We start from the raw sequence: 17,891 nt of genomic DNA on the forward strand, positions 1-17,891 counted from the left end.
CGCCGGTCTCCACGAAACCTGCTGGGATTCTCCTCCTCGCAGCTTCCGCCCCCACAGCAACCAGCGGGCAGCGCTGACTGCTTGAGACGCAGCTGGAGCGAGTCAGGGGGCCGGGAGGCCGGGGTCACGTCTCCCGTTCAGGGGCGGCTGGGAAGCTCTCCAGGCGGCGGACAGGGACCGGCCATTTGAAGCCCTTCCTCCCGCCCCCGCGGAGGGAGCTGCCCTCCCGCACTCACCGATTCTCCCTTCTCTCCCGGGGAACCCGCGTAGCCGCGCTCCCCCTTGATGCCCTGACAGGCAGCAAAGAGAGAGGGAATTAGCCCCGTGGTCCGCCTGCCACGGCGCCGATGCGAGGGGTGGAGACTGCAGCCAGCACACAGACTGTCACTTAGACGCAGAAGGCGCCCCGGACGAGGCTGGGGGGCCAGAGGGGTAGGCTGCTCCCGGAGCGGAGCGGAGCGGGGGCGCCTCTGCGGCCTCCCACCGCCACTCAGTGGAACGGGGGTCACGTCCACCTAAGAGGCGCCTCCGCTGGATCTCCCCAACTCTCCCCCGCCCCCGGGGAGGCAGACCTCTGTCCTCTCCTAGTCTGGGAGGCTCCGGGTGCTCTGAGAGTCTGGCCCTTGATGTGCAGCGACTGTGGTGGGCCCCCCAAAGCGGAGAGGGAGGCCAAGCTCCACTACCAAGGGGGCTTATGGGGTGGGGGCTGCTCTGGACGGACGGCCTGGCAGAGACACCAGCTGAAATGCTCGGAAAGGAGGGAGCCCGCTGAGGATGCCCAAGCCTGGCTGGTCCTGATCACCACCCCACGGCTCGGGTACCCCCAGACCCGGCTCCCCTTACTCACAGGCAGCCCCGGGGGGCCCATGGCACCTGGGTAGCCAGGTTGCCCTGGAGGACCCTGCAAAGAAAGGGAGACATGATGGACCAGCCCCCCAACATTTCTGTCCCCATCCCTGGCTGTGAGGGCGGCCAAGGCCCGACGGTCTGGAGCTGCCCCTCAGCAGGTGCCCCGGTTACAGCCACCCCCTTGGGCCATTTCCCCCAGACCCAGCTCCCCTCGGTTGTGATCACCACCACAGTCCTGGACGCTGGGAGCTGAGCCAGAGGAGAAGGCCCAGGGCAGGGGATGATGAGGACCCGGGTGGGGGCAGTGCAAGGGGCATGCTGAACGCTGCAGGAAGAGGGAGGGAGAAAGCCCCCAGGGATGGAAGTGTTTGCCCCTTACAGGGAGTCAGGGCACATGGAGATCAACTTCCTTTGATCCTGAGGGATCCCCCAATACTGAGGGAATCAGGGCTGAGGGGCAAAGAGTTTCAAAAGAGGGAGTCCACCTCCCATCTTCCACCCAGCAGCCATCCCGGGGGGCCCAACCTCCATCTCCCCAGGGCTCTTCATCTACCTCCATCCCCTGCTGCCTCCGCTTACCGGTTCCCCCTTCTCTCCTGTCGGGCCCCTGAGGCCTCGCTCTCCTTGAAGACCCTTGGAGAGAAAAATCATGAGAAACTGCAGGGGAGGGCAGTCTCCACGCAGCCCCTGACTCCTCCCTGCAGCCCCCCAGCCCTCTGTCCCCATTCTAGGCAAAGGTGGGGGGCTGCTGGTGGCCCCCCCTAGTGTCCCCAGCAAAGTGACCATAGGGGGTGTGCCCAGAAGGGTAACTATCAGAGGTGTAAACTCCCACGTAAGGGTGCCTCTCAGGAGCATGCCCCCCGAGACAGGTCACCACAGAGATATGCCCGCCCAGTCGGGTGACTCTCAGAAGGTACTTCTCAGGCGGCTGTCATTGGTGTGCCCTACTGTGACCACTGTCTGGCGTGCACCTTTAGGAGGGTGACACATGTGCTCCTCCTGAGGGGCAACTGTCCAGGGAGGGGTCCCTAGAGTGATGCTTCCCAGCAAAATGTATCACCCGACTCCCAACACTTACCTCTCCAACCCCCCGCCCCAGCCAAAAACCACATTCTTTTAGGGATGCTGGGGAGGGACAGGGGAAGGCTCCCTCCAGAGCAGTGCCTTCACTTTCTAGGTGGGAAGGGATATCCACTTCAATCAAAGCCAGAGCCCCCATCCCTCCTCACTCCTCGCCCTGGCCTTCGTGGATGCACCGCACCATTAAGGGGCCGTGTCTGCCCCTTCTCCCTCGTGCCCTCAAGAAGCGGCACCCAAACCTTTCCACAACACAAGACAGATGGCTAGACGGACAGATGGCCCCTTCACCCAAGCAAGCAGAAACAGACAAGGTCCGGCCAGGATGAGGACGTGGGGACAGATGGAGCTGTGACAAGGAGAGGCCTTGCTCCCTGAGCCTCCATCACCAGGCCTGGGAGGAGAGGAGCTAGGCCCCAGGGACACGAAATCTGACAAACAGGAGGTTAGTTTCCATGACCCAGGAGGGAGCAACAGTGAGGATGAGGATGACTCAAACATACTTGTGACGATGACGAAGGCAGAGCAATTAACGACACCTGGCAGAAGGAGGCGGCCAAGACACTGGGCACAGAGGGGCAGGGCCCCACGACACCCAGAAGCCCTACTGCTGGCATCACGTGCCCAGCCTCAGAGCAGACTGGGACCGGAGCCAAAGAAGAGGAAAGGAAGAGGAGGAAGTTTCCTCTAGGATGATGGGAAAAGTTGCAAGCATGGCCGCCTTGAAATCCCTGGGGCGCCTCTGGACAGCCCTGCCAAGCAGCAGGGCAGCAAACCTGTGCCAGCCTGCAGTGTGAAGCCCTAAAGCTTTGGCGTCTCTGCCGGGCTCTGGGCCAGGTGCCTGGCAGGGCCCCAAGAACTACTTTCAGCAAATCTTCAGTCAACACCAAAGGTGGGAGAAGCAGGAGGCAGAGTGAGAAGGCAGGGATAAAGAGGCCCCTAGAGGCACCAGCTTAAAATAAGAAGGTAAAATAGCTCCAGAGGATTTAGGGGGAGTGATGTGTGACTGTGGGAGAGAAAAAGGGAAACGGAAGGGGGGAGAAGAGAGAAGATGAGAGAGGGAAAGCAGGAGAAGAGGGAGAAGGGAGAAATGAAAAGAAGTCAGAGACTGGGAGGCCGTCCAAGCTGCTGGGACCTCAGGGAACCTGTGTCGTTAGCTACCGAGCCTGCAGGGGGACAACGACAAACATGGAGGAGGGAGGCCAGGGCACGACAGGAAGGGAGACAAGCAAAAGCCACAGAGACCTGGCTGGCAGGGGAAGGGGAGGTCGAGCAGCGCTAGGTTCTTACAGGCAATCCGGGGGAGCCAACAGCACCAGGAAAACCTGGGGGGCCCTGGTGGGAGAAACAGGCAGGTCACATCTCACAAGCACAGTAACCCTGGGTCACAGTCTGGGGCTGAGAGGTCACGGGGAGAGGAAGTCACGGGAATATTTTCAAGGCAGCTGGAAAAGAGACTCATCCCAAGTCTTGGCCCAGAAGACATCTGCTCCTCGCCTCGGCTCCAGGAAGAATGGCTCTGCCATCAGTAGAGATGCGCAACAGCCCCCAGAGTCAAACCACCTGCCCAAGTCTTCCCGAGTCCGAGTGAATCCTGGTGCCAGAGTGGAAGCCCATCATGCCTGTTACCTGACCTCCATGAGCCCCCAGGTGGGGACTCCCTGGTTCTAAGAGGCTCCCACCAGCCATTTTTTTTTTCCTCCAAAGAAAGCATTTTCAGTTCTTCCAGGCTTTCCTAGTCACTTCTATGTTCCTGCCATATCAACACCACAGAGGACTCCAGGGTAGATGCTCCTAGTCTAGTCTTTGTAGGCTTGTCTTAGAGATGGCCCTACAGAGCGATAGAGGGCCGCTCCATCTTAGCCCCTGGCCCCTGTCTGAAGGTTGCCACACGCTTTCCTGGCTGCCCAGACCATGAGCCATGGGTGCAAAACACAGCAGGGACAGGGCTGCAGAAACAAGGATGCGCCCTGAGGGCCTCCTCTGAGCAGGACCACAGGCAGAGCGGGGCGGAGCAGGCCTGTTCTGGGGATTCGGTGGCGGGAGGCCACAGTCCCCGCAGATGCTCTGACGAGGGAAAGGAGAGGGATAGGAAGTTCCCTCTTTCTGTCCTGCCCAGCTTCCCGGAGACAAGGCAGCAGAATGGTGTCTGGCTTTACAACCCCTCTGAGAGCCTCTCAAGCAGGCCAGGAAACCCACAGATACTTACAATAGGGCCTGGAGGACCCGGAGAGCCCCTCATGCCGGGCGGACCCTGCAAAGGAAGCCAGGGAATATGGATGAAGAGGCTCAGGCCCACAGCGCCCCGAGGTCTCCGCAGCCCTCCTCCCAGCCTGCCACAGACCCAGTCAACAGGCAGTGCTGTCAGAGCAGGATGTTAAAGCTGACGTTAAACCTTTCATTCGGTTCATTCAATCATCCAACAAACATTTATCGAGCAGCTATTATGTACTGGGCACTGGTCCAGGGGCTGAGGACACAATGACAAATGGAACATTAAAATCCCCACCTTGTGGCGCTTACATTCTAGGGAGAGGTGGACAGTAGTGCATGGAACAGAGGCTGGCACACGGGCGGTGCTCAGTAGACACCTGCGGCGTGTTCCCGAATGAAGGGAATACACAGGATACCACACAGTGAGGAGTGTGGGGCAGAGAGAGGGACTGGGCATCGAGCACGGGTGTGCGAGTTCTATTTTAGAGAGGGTGGTCAGGGAGTGTCTCACCGAGAAGGTGATATGTGAGCAAAGGGCTGAAGGGGTGAAGGAGCGGGCCTTGGAGGAGAGTTGCAGGCTGAGGAAGCAGCAAGGCCAGGGGAGGAAGAGTGGCCCGGGGCCCAGAGCTGCGAGGAGGCCCGGTGCCAGGAGAGCAGGTGAGGCCAGAGCAGCGCGGGGCGCCGGTGACCTAAGGCCTCGAAGGCCCCTGAAAGACTCCCAAGAGAGGCAGGGAGCCACCGGAGGGCCCGAGAAGACTTTTGGCAGGAAGGAAACTGCCCTCGGGAACTGAGAGTCATTGAAGTGGAGACCCCAGCCACCTCGGGGTCCAGCCCAGGCGAGGGCTCCGCTCTTACCTCTTCTCCTCTCTGGCCGGGCAGTCCCGGAGCACCAGTCAGGCCGGGGCTCCCTACACAGCCCGGATCTCCCTCGTTGTTGTCCCCCTGGAGCGGGATGGATGGTGAGTGTGAGCAGCCCCGTGGGGCCCAGGGCAGGGGGTGAAGAGAAGACGGAGGCCCACTCACCCGGGCCTCCTCAGCTCTCGGGCGCTCCCGCTCCATGAAGCACTGCGGACGACAGCCAGAGGCCCGGTCAGCGGGGGGCAGCCGGGAGCTCGCCCTGCACCAAGGCCACCCCGAGCCCAGCCTCCTACCCGGGCGCAGCTGTCGAGGCCTGGCACGCCGGGGATACCCTGGTCTCCCTTCTCTCCACTTTCCAGGAGGGCTGCCGGGTGGGCCGTCTGCCCCTGGACACAGTCCCCGCAGATGCTCTGATGAGACAAAGGTGGGGGGTGGTGGTGTGGGGCCCGGGTCGGAGAAGGCCAGGGTGGGCCTCATGGGGGAAACCCACTCCGAACTCAGCCAGGGGCACCCTGCTGGCCGGCACCCACCCACTCTCTTCCTCCCCAGCCACATGTCTGCGGCAGCTCTGCTGTATCCTCAAGGGACCCGATCCCAACACTGGCTTTGAGTTTCCTCCAGGAAGAAGCTCCGGTAGGGCCAAGCCAACGCCACTTTCCAGACAGGCGTGTGGGAGGAGGCGGAGGGGCCCGGGGAGGGACCATCTGTCCCGGCTGTTCCTGCAACCTGCACCCAGTGTGAGGACATGCCACGAGGAGTTAGACTGAAAAGGCCAGCTCCAAACACCAGCTTCTCTGCCCAAGGGAGCAAAGGAAACAGCTGCAGGAGGAGCCAGGCCCTTCGCAGACAGCCTCTGGGATGGGGCCTGCCCTGCACTTCCCAGTGGATCCCGGCTGCTACAGGCTCCCCAGTGGGCCGGGCCTGAAGTCTTCCTGACAAGAAAGTCCTCCTCTTGCCTGGAGGCTTTAAGCTCTTTGGGTCACAGACCTCTCTGAGAGTTTGATGGAAGCTGTGAGTCCGCTTCCCCTCAAAATGAAACCTACTAGTGAAAACTAGACTATAGTTTCAGAGGACTCGGGAGCCTGGCATCTATCCACGGCCTGGAGGGATGTCCACGGGCCCCTAGAGGAGACGCTGCTCCACCTCCACTGTTCCCTGCAAAGCTCAATGATAATGGTTGTCATTTACTCAGCACCCATGATGCCAGCAATGGTGACAGGCCTTGCACGTTATCACATTCAACCCTGACACTGCAATGAGGCAGGTCATCTTATAAGCGCTCTGGAGATGAGAAAGCCGAGGCTCAGAGACACAGCATGACTTGTCTAAGGTAAGTGGGACCCTGGATCGGACCTTGGTCTGTCTGAGGGCCAAGGAAGCGCTCTGTCCACAAGCCCAGGCTTCCTCTGGGCTGTCAGTGCCCATCTGACCCCTTCTCCAGACCACACTCAGTTCCTGTTGGGGGCCCTCCGTGGAGCACTTGATCAAGAAGCCATCAGACAACATGTTACACAGAGAAATGTCGAATCCTGCATTTGGAGTCGCATAATCACTTGCCCAGGGGCAGGACTTGGGGAACCCTGGCTTGCCAGAGGCCTAGGGCAGAAGAGCAGGGGTTCACTGCCACAACCCTGCCAGGATCCAACCTGTAGCTGCCGCCGGGAGGATAACCTGACCTCAGGCTGCTTCTGGAGATGACTGCTGTCCAGAGCAGCGGCAGGGCAGGCGGCCCCCATGCTCTGTCCTGACCAGGACCACTGGGGTCGTGGGAGCTCCAGGCCACTGACCAGCCAGTGCTAGAAGGGGGTGACCAGGACAGGGGCTCTGGAGGCCAAGGCTTGGAAGGGACCCCAAAGGATGCTGAGCTGGAGGAGGGAAGAGTCCTGATCTGGTCTCTAGAGGTAACTGAGCAAGGAAGCGCTGTGTCACCCGTGGTGCCCAGCGTGGGAGATCAGACCAGGCCACAGCCCTCGAGCATGGTCTTAATGCTACTGACAGACCCTGGCACAGGCCGACTCTCCCTTCAGGCCCCAAGTCCCCTTTCTTGCCCCACTAGAATCACCTCTCAAATCCCTTCTCCTCCCTGGATTCTTTCTGGATTGAGCAGAGGACAGCCGGAGCCTTCTTCCAGGCCCCTACCCAGTCCTATCATAGAACATAACCTTCGCAAATCCCTGCCTGACTGCCCTCCAAGTGCACTTTCACCTTCCCTGCCCTGCCCCCGTGTGACCTCACTGGCAACTGCTGCGGGCAGGTCTCCGAGTTACCACTGCCCAGAGCACCCATGGCCACCTATCTGGGTGCCTTCACAGGATTCCTTCAAACACTCGCTCAGCAAACACTGACTGGGGGTCTGTTCCGAGCCGGCCCCTGACCAGGCCCCCTCGGCTAGATGCCTGGCATGCACGGTCCCCACAAACAGCTCCATCTGCAGCTCTCTGTGTGTGGTGTCACGCAGCTGAGCGCTTACTACAGCGACCCCCTTAGGGAACCCCTGCCAGTTCCTAGGCCCTCCCTCTGACTCTCTTACCTTAAGGACATGCTGTTCAATGGGCAAGGATCCCTGCAAGAGACAGACACAAGGGCTCAGAGGGCGAGCGGAAGGGGGACGGAGACTTACGGCACCAGGTGGAGCCTCGGGAAGCCACGTGGCTTCCAGGTTTCTCCCAGCCTCGGAAGACGGAGGGAGGAGGGACCCCCACAGCAGCTAAGGGCGCTAGCATGGCAAGCTCAGTCCTGGGAAGAGCAGGGGGTGCGCAGGACAGTGAGTCCAGGCCGGTACCTACCAGCTCTGCAGTCAGCCCAGGCTGTCCTGGCAAACCGTTGTTCCCCGGCACTCCCTGCAGCCAAGAAGAGACACGGGTGAGTGGACACCTCTCTCTAGCCCATAGGTCACCCAGATTCTTTCTCACCATCGCCACTGCCTCTCCCCCTCATCCTGAAGAGCTGAGAGCCCTGGCTGACGTCTATTCTCAGCTCAAAAGTCTCCAGACTCTTTGTAGGGGGAGCTGAGGAGGCCCAGAGGGGCGACCCACCCCCCAAAACCAGTCCAAATGATTTCTTCCCCTACATGTCAGGGCAGTGGGTCTTCTATATAGTAAATAACTATTATTTCTTTCTGTGCTAAGTACTTTTCCTATATTTTCTCACTATATTTTCTCATTTAATCACCACAGTTGTTTTGGTGAGGTAAGTGTTATCTCCATCTTAAAAACAAGACGAAGAACTCAGAGAGGCAAGCAACTTGCTAAAGGTCACAGGACGAGCAAGGCACAGCGGTGAGATTCAGATTGAGGACCACTGGCTTCAACCCCTCTCTTAACCACGATTTCTGCATCATTCCTCAAAAGACGTTCCCCAGAACACTCAGGCACACACAGGGTGGAGGCCTGGGAGTCATACCCATCTAGGTGCAAATTCTAACTCACTACCTGTACAACTTTTGTCAGGTTACTTGCGGGGAGGTGGGGGTGGGGGGGAATCTCTGTGCCTCAGTTTCCTTTTCTGTAAAACAGTGGTAGTTTGTGGTGAGGCTTAAAGGAGATCACGGCTATAAGGAACTTAGTACAGAGCATGGCACGAGGGATGCTCACGTTAAATGTTTACCACTCAGACTCTGTTCCCCTTACAGACTCACAATGCACATCTGCATATTAAATACTCCATGGAGGCAGGGAGTATGTTCGGTTTGAAACCCCCAGTGCCCCACCCGGAGGAGGCATGCCTCAGATACATGCCGAGCGGACGCACTGCTGCTCACCCGCTGCCCCGACACAGGATTTCCTTGGCCCGCTCTGAGAGCTGGCCTCCCTTCAAGTCCCAGCTCCCAGCAATAGAACACGTTACCCTCCCTGGCAGCCCGCCCGATCTCAGGCCAGGCTCCACCAGGCCTGAGTCAGACCTGGAGTCTGTCTCCCCCGGCCCCTCCTGCCCCTCCACGTGCCGTCACCCAGCCCTGCTCATTCTGAGCCCTCAACGAGTTAAGAAGGCAAAGTGCTTAGAACAGCCCCCGGCACAGGGGAAACACCGTGACCGTGTTAATTCTATTCATGCCCCTAAATGATCATTCATCCCCTGCCCCACTCTCCATTGTCTGTGTTAGTTCAAGCCTGATACTTTGTGATTTTCTTTTTCTGCGCGCCCAGAACTATACCTCCCACTTGTTCTACTGTAGAAGTGAAGAGCTACTATGCACTGTCTACTAGCTACCGAGCCGCACACTTCTTAACGTCTGTAGGAATGGATGGGGATTACTGGAGCTCTGGATGCTGTCTATCTCTGAGCCTGTTCCTGCACCTGAAGAGAGGAGCTGCTGGGCCCTCCCTTCCTTGAAAGGACTGCAGGAGACGACCAGGGAAGGGGACCTGCACCCTGCCTGGCACGGGGCAGGTGCCCACAAGCAGCAGCCTCGGCTTGGTCTCCAGCACTGGTGCCAGAAGAGGACTCTGGTGCCTGGGACCAAACTCGGTGGCAGTCACTCTTTTCTGCCTCGTTCCCCCAGCATGCCTTGGCAGGGTTCACATGACATCTGCATGCGCTTGTTAATGGGTCACTTTGAAATGACTCTCACGTTTCTCCAAGCAAATTGCAAGCCCCCTGCAGCCTGATTCCTGTTTCCTGGCAGTGCAGCAGGAAGCCCGGACACTTGGTAAAGGTGTGGCTGGCCTGTGGAGGACCCAGAGTTGGCTCTAATTCTGAGCTCTCAATGAGACAGAGAATTGGAATACTGAGAGAGGCTCCCATCAGCAAAGGGGGCCCACCAGAGCAGATTCTCAGCCCAGGGTGGAGGGAGGTATATATAAAATCATCAGGGCGGGGGGGGAGAGTAGTTTGTAAAAAGCTTCCACGCAGTTCTGCTCTGCCTTTTCAGGTGAGACTCACTCTTCCAGGAGCTGGGAGCCAGAAACACAGAAGCTACTGTCTGTGCCTCCTAGGGCCTCTGGGAAGTGTGGCCTGGCATGCAAACCTTGGGGAGCCACCCTGCAGGGCAGTGGAGGGCAGAAGAAAGTGCCCTGCACGGGAAAGCCCCAGTCCAGCACTGCCAATTCGTAGCCGATGACTTCAGACAAGATATTTCACCTCCCAGAACCTCACTGTGCCCAGCTGTGACTTAGGGATCCACCACCTTCCTATTGGAGTTGATGTAAGGCTCAAACAAATGCGAGAGAATGGATGTAAAATCATAACAGTAGTTGTTGTCATAATGATGGCTAATGCCTTCCGAGCATTCACTATATGCCAGGCAAGGTTCTACACATTTAGCAAGCATTAACTTGCTTAATACTCACAAAAGCCCCATGAGGTAGGTTCTGTAATTACAATATCTCCACTTAACAGATGAAGGAACTGAGACACAGAGAGGGTAAGTAACTTACCCAGCATCACAAAGCTAACACGTAGCAGAGCTGTGATTCAAAGTCAGGCTGCCTGGTTCTGGAACACACACTCTAATCATGATGCCACAAGGATCTCAACTCCTACTGCTCGCCCCTCACTCCCTGGCCTCCTTCCTATTCTCCAAACATGGCAGGCACGTTCCCACCCCCGGGGCCTTCGTACCTGCTCCCTTGTCTATCTGTCAGGAATACTCTCCTTTGCAGGCTCTCTCCTCATTTCCTTCAAGTCTTTTTATTTTTTCTTTTTCCCTTTTTTTCCTTTAAGGCTTGATTTAAACATCCCCTTCTTTTCAACACTTTTCTCAAATATCTTCCCTGGGCTCCTCCCATTTTCTATCCTCACTCCCTGCTTTAACCTTCTCATCAGGACATATCACTTTCTAACATACTGTATTTTATGTATTTCTCTTGCTTATCGCCTGTCTGTCTTACTAGAATGCAAGCTCCCAGAGGGCAGAGATTTCTTTCTGTCCACTGCTGTATTGCCAGCACCTAAAACAGTGCCTGGAAAATACTAGGTGTGCAAAATTTTCGTTGCATGAATGAATGTTGAACGCTGCTCCAAAATGGTGAGCTCTGCACCAGTGTCAAGGATTGTCAGCTGACCCAGGTTCTGGGTTCCTGACAGCTGACCAAGGCCCGAGCTTGACACAGGTGTCAGTGGGGGTACCTGGGCTACAACAACAGGGCATTCCTCAAAAAAGGTCTGGGAATACACACAGCCTGCCCTCAGGGACCAGTGCGTCCTCCATACCACTCTGGGAAGCGGGAGCACAAGGAGTGAGAAATGACACATACAAGCGTTGGGGCAGGGGAGCGGCACACTTGGGGTCTGGCACAGAGCATGCGCCCTGTTGCCTTGCCCCCCGCTTCTCTTCTCCCTCTTTACCTGAAGCCCAGGCATTCCAGGGGGGCCTGGTGGTCCAGGAATACCCGGAGGACCCTGAAGGAGAGAAGAAACCATCAGACCCAGAAGAAAGTTCTGCCCCATCGCTGGGGGCGCCGGCGTTAGGATGGGCAAGCCTCGGGACGCTGGCGGACAAGAGGAGAGACAGAGGAGACAAGCGACACACACCTGCGGGCCCGGCTGCCAGGAGCTGCCCATCCAAAGTCCCGGAGCACCCTGGGTGGGAGTGGGGATCGCAAAAGAAGGTTATAGGCAATGTCCACACAAAGCACAGGGCTGCGTGGGGACGCAGTTGGCTGGGGCGCAGGGGCCTGTGCGTCTTGGGCACAAGGCCGGAAGCCAGGCCTCACCCCCAGGCCGGGGGGGGAAGGCTCTCAGCACCACTTACCGGCATGCCAGAGAAGATGGGGTCCCCTCGGGAGGGGCAGGAGCACTCCCCTGGCTCACCCTGAAAAGAAAAGAGCCTTTGTCAGCAGGGGCGAGGATGGAGGACCCTCTGGAAATCAACAGCTGGGCGGCAGGGCAGGCTCTAGAGATGGAGACGTCAGGGTTTAAATCCAGGATCGGCCTCTTTTGACTGTACCCTTGGGTAATCTGTTCAACCTCTCTGAACCTCAGTCTCCTCATCTATAAAATGGGGATAATAATACCAAATGCACAGACTGTCATGAGGATGGAATGGATGAATGTATATAGAGTTCCTGCCATGTGCCAAGCACTCAGCCATCAACAGCTCTTGGTGTTACTGCATTTTTCGCTTCATCATTGTCTGCTGCTGCATAAGTATTCAGCCCCATTCCCCTTGGCCCAGCCTCGCTTCCATGCCCTTCTCTCATGGTCCCTCATATCCCTGTCCTCTCACTAGTCCTTCTGAACTCAGTTCCTTCCCCTGTCCTGTAACTCAGCGTCCATCTGAAAATGCAGCTGCCTCCCATGCGGGCCTTGGAGCTCTCTGGGTCTCCTGGGATCCTGGTTGAGCCCTGGGCCAGCAACCAGGGAGCTAGTGGGTGGCAAGGAGACCAGGATGACTCCTCAGCACCCATCCTTCAGTCCAGAGCCACAGCCAAGTGCAGAGGGTCCCCTGGGTGGCAGAGCTCCAGGGGCTGCTAATTTCCCCAGAGTATTGGTCACAGGTCCCTGGGACTTACCTTTTCTCCCTGCGCTCCCTTTTCACCCTGCAGGGAAGAAACACAGGGGGATGAGTAGATAGGGGTGTGGAGAAAGGGCCAGCTGTGGCTTCCTGCTGCCCCACGACACGGTACTCACCAGCATCCCTCTGGCTCCTGGAAGTCCAGTCTGTCCTTGCTGCCCATCAGGGCCCTGAAGGGAGAGAGCCCAGGGTCAGCGGGTGAGGCTGGACAGCAGCCAGCCATCTGGCCTGCCAGCAGGGGAGGGTGATAGGACTAACAGAAGCAGTGCCAGGCTCCCCTGGAACCCACATCCCAGTGCCCATGTCCTAGAGTAGGAGACTGAGGCCCAAGAGACAAGGCGAGAAGGAAGGAGGAAGAACACTGGCATTTCCCGAGCACCTTCTTGGTGTCAGACACTGGGCCAAGCACCTGTCAGGGAGCACTGGATGGAATCCCCACTCCCAGCCCTGCAAGATGGTATTGTTCCATTATACAGGTGAGGAAACGGAGGCTTAAAGACATTTTGTAATAGACCCAACATCACGGCTGCACCCAGGTCTGTGCGGCCCAAAGTCCCTGCTCTGTCCTCTTAGCCTTTAGTGTTTGACACAATTCTCTCCATCATACAAGTTCTCTCAGTTGATTTAAGGAGGAGATGGGAATTTCAGCCCTGATTTGTCAACAAGGAATTGAAGGCCCTGAGAGGCTGTCACTGGCCTAAGGTCACACAACTAGTAAGTGTGGCGCCAGAATTGGGAAACCTCCCGGATGGGATTCAACTTGAGGGAAGGCGGTCTGGAGAAGTCAGCAGGGCTCTCTGACGGCTGCTGTCCTGTGGGGCAGGCCACCTTCGCATGTGGGACTCAAAGCTCCCTGAGGACCAGGGCCAGCTTCACCTTCACCTTCACCTCTGCCTTCACTGGGAGCTCCCTGGGACAGGCGGGGACCCTGACGACCTAGATGTGCTAGGCAACCACACGGACGGTGGGGACCTGGGCAAGGCCGCGGCCCCTCTGGGCTTCAGCGCACCCTCAGGAGGAATCCATCTGTGATTCCCAAACTGGGTCTGGAATTTCTCTAGGGATCCATAAAGACAGAAAAGATACAGTTCACAAGCTATTTTCAACATTACCAAAAGCCTAGGAAAAATTATACATTTGCCCACAACCTGGCATGACACAGGCTGGCTGAAAGGTATCATTTCTTTGATTTAGGCTAGAATTATATCATCTTAAAAAATTCTAGGGCTTCCCTGGTGGCGCAGTGGTTGAGAATCTGCCTGCTAATGCAGGGGACACGGGTTCGAGCCCTGGTCTGGGAAGATCCCACATGCCACGGAGCAGCTGGGCCCGTGAGCCACAATTGCTGAGCCTGCGCGTCTGGAGCCTGTGCCCCGCAACGGGAGGGGCCGCGATGGAGAAAGGCCCGCGCACCGCGATGAAGAGCGGTCCCCGCACCGCGATGAAGAGTGGCCCCCGCTTGCCGCAACTGGAGAAAGCCCTCGCACGAACCGAAGACCCAATACAGACAAAAATAAATAAATTAATTAATTAAAAAAAAAAAAAGAAAATCCTTAAAAAAAAAAAAAAAAAAAAAAAAAAATTCTAGTGGATTCATGTGGAGTCAAAGCTAGCTATTATACAGGTCTTTGATGAATAAAAATGAGGAAATGTGTATATTATTACCTAATCTATGCAATTTGTTCAACAGACACATCTTTCAGAACATGGGAATCACTGGTGGGACAGCAATAAAGAGGGGTCCTTGAGGGTAACAAGGTTGAAAGTGTTGCTGGTCTGGATAGATCTGTGCGGGCTAGTACGGTAGCCAATAGCCACATGCGGCTACTTAAATTTAAAATAATTAAAATTAAATCTAAAGTTTAGTTCTTCAGTCACACTAGCTACATTTTGAGCGCTCAACAGCCATGTGGGGCTGGTGGCCACATCTCAGGCAGGGTAGAGAGTTCTATTGGGCAGCACTGTTTTAGATGATCCCGAATGACTCCAAGGTTTGAAGTGGAGGCTGGCGGGCAGAGCATATGGGCTTTGAGTCAGACAGACCTGGGTTCAAGTCCCGGCTCTGTCTCCTCACTCTCTGGCCTTGAGTTTCCTCATCTGTGAAATGGGGATAATCATAGCCGTTCCCTTACAGGACTGTTGTGAGGATTAAGTGAATCTCTGTTTGTTTAGAGCTTAGCACAGGGCCTCATCACGGTCACTGCTCAAAAACTGGTGGTGTTCAATATTATCATTCTTCAGGGGCTCCCCCCAAACAGTGCGGTCTTCCTTCTCCCAGGCCGGGCCAGGCTGAGGCCTCTCTCCTCCCATCCCCCATGCTGCTGGGACAGGCAGGGTCAGCCCCATGCCCTCTTCCTGGCGGCAACGCCCTTGGTCCAAACAACATCCCCAGTGTGGAGCGTGGGGCAGGGCCCTTACCGGAGGCCCAGAGACACTGGCACCAGCAGGTCCCACAGGCCCAGTGGCTCCTTTCACCCCTGGAGATCCCTGTGGAAGAGAGGGTACAAAGGTTGCAGGGCCAGAGTTTGAAGCTAGCTACAATCCAGCAGGTGAGACCAGGCCTTGGGCAGCCCTCTGACAAACATCCCTCTGCTCCCATGTCCCCCGTGCCCACTGCCAGGACATTCCGAAGTGTTACAAGTCTAGAGCCCAAGCAGGCAGAGGCTCACCTTGGCACCCTTGTCTCCAGCAGGGCCAGGTGGCCCCCGAGGTCCCAGGAGCCCCTGCAGATGGAAGCACACTTAGTTATCTCTATCCTAGAGTGGCCCCTTCACCTGCCCGTCTCCTCCAGGCCCAAGGCAGACGTACCTGAATGCCAGGCAAACCCTGGGCTCCAGGCTCCCCCTGCAAGTCAGAAAAGGCAGACTGGGCCACAGCTGCCCAAGCCAACCTGCCCCGCCGGCAGACCTGGTCTGGGGTGGGGTGTCTGCCAGCCCAAACTCAGGAGAGCTCCACAAGGAGACTCTGAGGGTCAGAGAGGGGCAGGGGGTCAAAACCAAAGTCCCCAACAGAAACAACCGCAGGCCAGGGCTGTGCCCTTGAGCATCTGGGGGCAGGCAGAGCTCTGAGGTTTGGGGGGCAGGTGGGAGTGAGTAGCTGGCTTAGGGAAGTGCTGGGAGGCAAGCAGGCACGCGTAAGGCTGGAGACTCACCTGGGGCCCTTGGACTCCCACTCCTGGAGGCCCTGGCTCTCCCTGAAGAGGCAGAAGGACAAGCCTGCGCTTGAGATTCCCCACTCACCCTTCTCCCCTGTCCCAGCCCCTCCTCCTGGACCTCCTCCACCTCCGCCTCCTCCCTGCTCTGCAGCTGATCTCCATTCCCCCCTCCAGGCCCACCGTCCCCACGCATCTCCGCATCCGCACCCTCACCCACACAGAGCTGCAGCCCAGGCCCTCACGCTCACACACACCTGTATGCCCTTCAGTCCTGGGGGTCCTTGAACTCCTGGTAGACCAGGCTGGCCCTAAAAGACACAGGTGAGCCATGGGTCCCTCAAGGGAAAGGGGGCAGGAGGGAGAGAAGGAAAGCCCAGGGAGGGAAGGACAAGAGGGCAGGTAGCCAGAACTCACCGGTTTACCAGGCTGGCCCACGCCTTCCGGCCCCGGATCTCCTTTCAGGCCTGGCTTCCCAGGTGGTCCTGCCCTGTCAGTCAATGCCCCCTGCAGGCTGGGGCAGGCAGTGCAGCCATCACCCTGGTCAGAGATGGGCACAGCCAGGAGCTCATGAGCCAGGCCTGGCAGCCAAGCCAGGAGGAGACATCGGAAAGGGGATCCTTGCGCCCTTCTCAAAGCTCTGCCCCTCCACTGACCCCTCCTCAGCCTGGGATATCAAAATTGGCCCCTGACACGCCTAGCTCTCCTCCCTGCCTCGGAGAATAGCTGAGGCGCCCCCACCCAGTGATTCTGGCATCCCCTGAGGCTCACAGCCTGACCCCAAGTCCTTCCCCTCACTAGCTCTCAGCCTAATCTCTTTCTGCTCATGCAAAAAACTGCCCCCTGCCTGACTGACCTTTTCTCCTTTGGGCCCTGCAGGGCCCCGAACCCCAGGCTCTCCCGACAGTCCCGGCCGCCCCATGGTGCCCGGTGTTCCAGGATCTCCGGGATTCCCAGCATCACCCTGTAAGGAGTAGGGTTCAAAGAGGGCAGGGGTGATCCAGCTGGAGTAGGGTTCAAGGAGGGCAGGGCACGGTGCCCTCTTGGGACCTGCAGGCACTCAGAGCCCTTCACTGGGGCTGGAGGCTGGGCAGGGAGTGGAGAGTGGGCACAGGGCAATCAGGAATAGGAGGTGGGGAGGGCATCTGAGAGGAGGTGGTGCCCACCCGTGCCCACCAAATTATCTTACCTTCTGCCCCTTCAATCCATGCTCTCCAGCTTTGCCCTGAGGAGAAAGCATTTCCAGCACCCATTCACTCATACTAGACACCCTTAAGTGTCTGGCACTGTGTTAGATTCTGGGAATATACAATATACAAGACAGATCAAAATCTCTGCTCTCATTCTAGTGAAGCAATATTCAAGAGAAGAGACTTGAGCCAGGCTCCCTGCCTGGGTGATCCTGGGCAAGTTACTTAACCTCTTTGTGCCTCGGTTTCTTTATCTGTCAAATGGGGACAATAAAAAGAGCACAGGCTTCTACCTCGTAGGGTTCTTGTGAGATTAGACAAGCTGATATAGCTGATATATGTGAAACAGTGCATGGCTCATGATGAACACTATGTCAGCATTCACTGCTATTAGTAAAGCAGTAACAATAATAATCACCACAGTGGTAATTATCATTTCTTGAATGCCTATTGTGTGCTGCTAAGTTCTTCACACACATCGTTCCTAGGCTTTACAACAACACCATGCATAGGAAACAGAGGCACAGAGAGGGGAAGTAACTGGCTCAAGCCAAAGGGCTAGTAAAAGGCAGATCTGGACTTCGAACCCAGGTCTGTCTGGTTCCAGGTTGGTGGTCTTTCTGCACACCCGGCCATGCTGTGTCCCAGGACGAAGGGCAGAGGCCTGTCAGGCCAGCTCCCTCTGGGGACAGAGGCACTGACCCCTCCACACACTCTCACCTACTCCCCACTGCACAGGGAGCCTAGAGACCCAGGCAGCCCCTGTCCCCCTCAAGCCCTGCCTGTATCCCACCTCCACAGGCCCCAGAACTCACCTGTTTTCCTGGCAGGCCAAAGCCTGGATGCCCAGGCTCCCCCTTCTCTCCGGGAGGCCCAGGCAAGGCCACCACGTGGCCGTCCCCATCCTCGTGCTTGGACAGGGCTCCGCATGACTCACAAGGCTCCCCCTGCCAAGCAAGGACACAGAGTTGGGGGACCCCAGGCAGGTTTGGAATCTGGGGCTGGGGAATGTAGCCCGGCCTGACATAGGGATTGCCAAGGGATATCTCAGGAGACATTGTGGGAAAACAGGTAAGAAACGAAGGTGGGGGCCAAGGCC

The 17,891-nt window shown here is 57.3% G+C and overlaps 1 protein-coding gene across 5 annotated transcripts in view; it reads right to left on the reverse strand.

The window, feature by feature from the left end:
* Nucleotides 1-17,891, reverse strand: part of COL16A1 (collagen type XVI alpha 1 chain) — a 51,210-nt gene that overhangs the window by 15,202 nt on the left and 18,117 nt on the right. For 2 of the 5 annotated variants that reach the window (XM_057553300.1, XM_057553274.1), the window contains 24 exons: nt 17,608-17,739; nt 16,792-16,827; nt 16,459-16,566; nt 16,020-16,142; nt 15,860-15,913; nt 15,603-15,644; nt 15,260-15,295; nt 15,121-15,174; nt 14,870-14,938; nt 12,568-12,621; nt 12,450-12,476; nt 11,690-11,749; nt 11,470-11,517; nt 11,284-11,337; nt 7,785-7,838; nt 7,529-7,561; nt 5,292-5,408; nt 5,164-5,205; nt 4,996-5,082; nt 4,136-4,180; nt 3,217-3,261; nt 1,429-1,482; nt 848-901; nt 237-290 (listed from right to left, as the gene is read on the reverse strand). In XM_057553300.1, the coding sequence (XP_057409283.1) occupies nt 237-290; nt 848-901; nt 1,429-1,482; nt 3,217-3,261; nt 4,136-4,180; nt 4,996-5,082; nt 5,164-5,205; nt 5,292-5,408; nt 7,529-7,561; nt 7,785-7,838; nt 11,284-11,337; nt 11,470-11,517; nt 11,690-11,749; nt 12,450-12,476; nt 12,568-12,621; nt 14,870-14,938; nt 15,121-15,174; nt 15,260-15,295; nt 15,603-15,644; nt 15,860-15,913; nt 16,020-16,142; nt 16,459-16,566; nt 16,792-16,827; nt 17,608-17,739 (1,482 nt within the window). The remainder of the gene's footprint in view (nt 1-236; nt 291-847; nt 902-1,428; nt 1,483-3,216; nt 3,262-4,135; nt 4,181-4,995; nt 5,083-5,163; nt 5,206-5,291; nt 5,409-7,528; nt 7,562-7,784; nt 7,839-11,283; nt 11,338-11,469; nt 11,518-11,689; nt 11,750-12,449; nt 12,477-12,567; nt 12,622-14,869; nt 14,939-15,120; nt 15,175-15,259; nt 15,296-15,602; nt 15,645-15,859; nt 15,914-16,019; nt 16,143-16,458; nt 16,567-16,791; nt 16,828-17,607; nt 17,740-17,891) is intronic. The other 3 variants (XM_057553289.1, XM_057553281.1, XM_057553297.1) reach the window with 3 other exon arrangements.

Source organism: Balaenoptera acutorostrata, chromosome 1 (genome assembly GCF_949987535.1).
Source record: "Balaenoptera acutorostrata chromosome 1, mBalAcu1.1, whole genome shotgun sequence".
Taxonomy (NCBI): Eukaryota; Metazoa; Chordata; class Mammalia; order Artiodactyla; family Balaenopteridae; genus Balaenoptera; species Balaenoptera acutorostrata.